At 39.1% G+C, this 3,304-nt stretch overlaps 2 protein-coding genes across 2 annotated transcripts, besides 3 other annotated features; both read left to right on the top strand.

The window, feature by feature from the left end:
- Window positions 1-71: 71 nt before the first annotated feature.
- Window positions 72-91: a microsatellite.
- Window positions 92-457: 366 nt separating this feature from the next.
- Window positions 458-1,303, top strand: TraAM80_10195 (putative dynein heavy chain; the record flags this gene model as incomplete). Its single annotated transcript, XM_029386834.1, has 1 exon — window positions 458-1,303. One exon carries the CDS (start codon window positions 458-460, stop codon window positions 1,301-1,303), a length of 846 nt encoding a protein of 281 aa, XP_029233299.1.
- An 869-nt stretch (window positions 1,304-2,172) lies between these two features.
- Window positions 2,173-2,201: a sequence feature (A-rich).
- A 128-nt stretch (window positions 2,202-2,329) lies between these two features.
- Window positions 2,330-2,400: a microsatellite.
- Window positions 2,401-2,419: 19 nt separating this feature from the next.
- On the top strand, window positions 2,420-2,962 carry TraAM80_10194 (vacuolar transporter chaperone; the record flags this gene model as incomplete). Its single annotated transcript, XM_029386833.1, has 1 exon — window positions 2,420-2,962. One exon carries the CDS (start codon window positions 2,420-2,422, stop codon window positions 2,960-2,962), a length of 543 nt encoding a protein of 180 aa, XP_029233298.1.
- Window positions 2,963-3,304: the final 342 nt, after the last annotated feature.

Raw genomic sequence — 3,304 nt, 5'->3', positions numbered from 1 at the left:
AATAAACGAAGAGAAAACCATAATAGAAACACACAAAAAAACTATCAGCAAGACGCGTCCCCCTCCCCCCCAAAAAAAAAAAAAAAAAAAACGTACATCTTTTATTTATCCGCCCCCGCACGGGCCCCGGCAGCATCCGGAAACAGACAGCACCATTAAAATCTACCAGCGGGCGCCCCCCCAATGGAAGAAGAGGCCCACGCCGCGCCCGCCACCAGGCCGAACCTGACGCTGGGCCGCTCGCGGCTTAAGTCAGGGGGGGGTGCAGTGGCTTCTTCCACTTTCTTCCCCCAGGGGGATCGCCCGCTGCCGCCGTCACTCCGCGCAATTGTTTTGGTTCTTTTTTTTTTTGCGTGCGTTTTTTGTGCTGCGCTTAGGTCGTACTTGTATTTTTTTTCTTTCCGTTTTGCGCCCTTTTGGAAGGATAGGAGAATAAAACTTTTACATTGGATTCCCCATGAAAGCCGCATACTTGGCGCAGGTTAGAAAGGATCTGTTGGAAAAGGCCACTGGATTGGTTCCTACTCACGGATTTTCAAATGTATCCTTATTTCCCCTTGCACTAAGTGCAATTCAAGAAACTGATGCATATAAAGAGAGAATAAATACAGCAGATATCGATTTTGTTAATCTCTTTCCACGGGGGTTTCCTATTGCCTTAGTCGAATATATTGTGGAAAGTACGAATAAGGCGGTACATATAAGGCTAGAAGAGCGTTTTAATAAAAATGTTATTATTAATTCTATCGCTAGAAATGGTGAAAATTGTCGAGCAGCGCAATACAGCCCCCCTGGGGTGAAGAATGTGGTTGAGGAGGCAATCTTAACAAAGATTAACGCTTTGGTTCCCTACGTTAGTCACTGGCCGGAAGCAGTGGCGTTGGAATGGAAACCAAGTAATGCACCATTTGCGGTGAAGAATTTGGCTGAATTTGTTGACACTACATGCTATTATGCGGAGCGTATGGAAAATCTTGGGGCTGTCATTGCTTCAGGGAACCTACTTCTTAAATCTCGTCTTGGTTATTCAACACATCATTTTCCACAAAGGAGTGAAAAAAAGGATGGGGAGTATCAGCAAGAAACAGATGAGGAACGATTTTGGCGTAGGTTTGTTTCTTCAATCCCTCTTTCTACTGGCCCTCATATGGGGGAGGGACTCCTTAGTTACGAGTGGTATATGAAGCGAACAAAGGTAGCAACGGTGTTTAGTTTGGCGATGTTTTCTTTTCTTGGGGAAGAAAAAGGTCAATACCGAGATACACGGGCAATGTTAAATTGTATTACTGATCGATTGTTTTAGTAATGTTTGACTTCTTGATACGTCTTTTTCAAAAGGAAGAAAAACTACTAAATGCTGGAGAATGATTCATACAGGTGCTTTACATTTTTCATTTGCTTGTTTTTTTTTTTTTTACTTGGTGTTGATGTAGTTTTTTTTCTTTTCAGATTTTTTCTTGGAATTTCCTACTATGCATTGATTTTTCCGCATTTCTCTTTTATTTTACAATCATCGTTTAGGCTATCATGGGGCATGTAGGGTGATGGTTAGAGAAACCGGACTCATGGTACAGGTGTATGAGTGGCATCGTCCAGGCCATTATTAAACTTCGATGTACGACATGGTGCTTTTTAACCATGGACATGTCTTATTTTTATGGTGTTAGTCTAAAAAAAATTCCAGCGGAGACATTTTTCTCTTTCTGTATTATTTGTTGGGGGTATACGCTTCTTCATTCTCATAGTTTGGTCTTGTATTGGAAGAGCTGTTCTAATAAAGAAAAACGAAAACAAAAACAAAGAAATTCCAAGAGTAGATGCTTGAACAAAGGTTATCTCGTTTGTCATGGAAATTTAGAAAATGGGATATGCAAGTGGACGGTTTAAGCTTCACTTACATACTAAGTTATTATTATTAGTGGTATCCATTACGATTGCTTATGAAGCGTTGATGTGGTTTTTGCTTGGCACCTTGAGTGGTGTGTCTGCATCATACGTGGGGTTGGAACGTTCGTGAAGTTTTTATCCCCTCTATAGAGACTCTCTCACTATTTCTTATGACTTTGGTTCGTATATGTGTCGCTGTCATAATTAGATCTTTTTTGATTTTTTTGAGATGTTTTTCCCTGTTTTTTTTTGCCAATTTTGCGCAAATGTCTGGTTGTTAAGATGTTTTTTTTCTTTTTTTTTACCTTTGTTTTAGTGTTACATTTAAAAGAAAAAATTGTTTGTTTTTATTATGGATTTATTTATCCTTTTTAGTTTATCTTTCGACTGGCGTTTACGTGAAATGTGTATTATCATATCTGCTTACTCTGTGAATATTGTATTTGTTTTTCTTTTTTTGAATTTTGTTTGTTTGTACGGATGTGTTGTTTATTTTTGTTTGATTTTGATTGTGTACTCATGTGTAAGTAATATGAGTGATTTTTTTGAAAAAGGGTTATCCGTATTTTGCTGCGCTAAAAGCACAGCAAAACCGTGGGCGGAAGGTGAGGCGGATGGCGATGAAAAATACATGAACCTGCAAGGTCCAGGTGGGAGGAATTTAACAGGATCTGTTAACGACAAACGTATCTGCGTTCCTCAAAAAATTGACCCAAAGACTTTCTTTGCTAATGAGAGGACGTTTCTCAAGTGGCTATCTATTTCAGTTATGATTGGCTTGATGTCGTTGACACTATTGAACTTCGGTGATACTTCGAGTACTGCTGCTGATCTGGCCGGCCTGGTCTTATTACCTGTATCTATTATATTTATGGTATACTCCCTATTTGTTTTTAGGGATCGTGCTCACAAAATATATATGCGAGAGCCCATGCGGTACGACGATACCCGTGGTCCCACGATGCTTGTGCTTGTTCTTGGAGCTGCGATGGTTATTGCAACTGTCTTTTCAATTCAGCGACAATACCACAAAAGTATTACGCCAACACTTCATGGAGGAGCAAGTTTTGCTTAGTTCAATTACTCTTAGACTATCCATATTGCATAGGAAGTAATAGAACCGTTGTCGTTAAACGGGCAAAGCTGATGTGTATTTTTTTATGTTTTTTCGAGGAGAATGATGGTCAAGTAGAATTTTCTCTTTGAAACAAAATGATAAAGAAGAGGAATGAAAAGGCGGTAAACCCAGAAAGAACAGACTTATATGCATGCTGAAAGAAAAGAAAGATGCGGGAGCGCTGTTTCTATGGAAAAAAATGAAACTTAAAAGTACAGAAAGAAGTTAACGTAATGTTTTATATTTTTATTTACCTGCATCAACATTATTATTATTTTTAATGTGTGTATAACCACATAC

This window comes from Trypanosoma rangeli (genome assembly GCF_003719475.1).
Source record: "Trypanosoma rangeli strain AM80 chromosome Unknown Tra_15.4_contig_00828, whole genome shotgun sequence".
NCBI lineage: Eukaryota > Euglenozoa > Kinetoplastea > Trypanosomatida > Trypanosomatidae > Trypanosoma > Trypanosoma rangeli.
The sequence above is the reverse complement of the archived record's forward strand: the minus strand, read 5'-3'. Positions and strand labels throughout refer to the sequence as shown.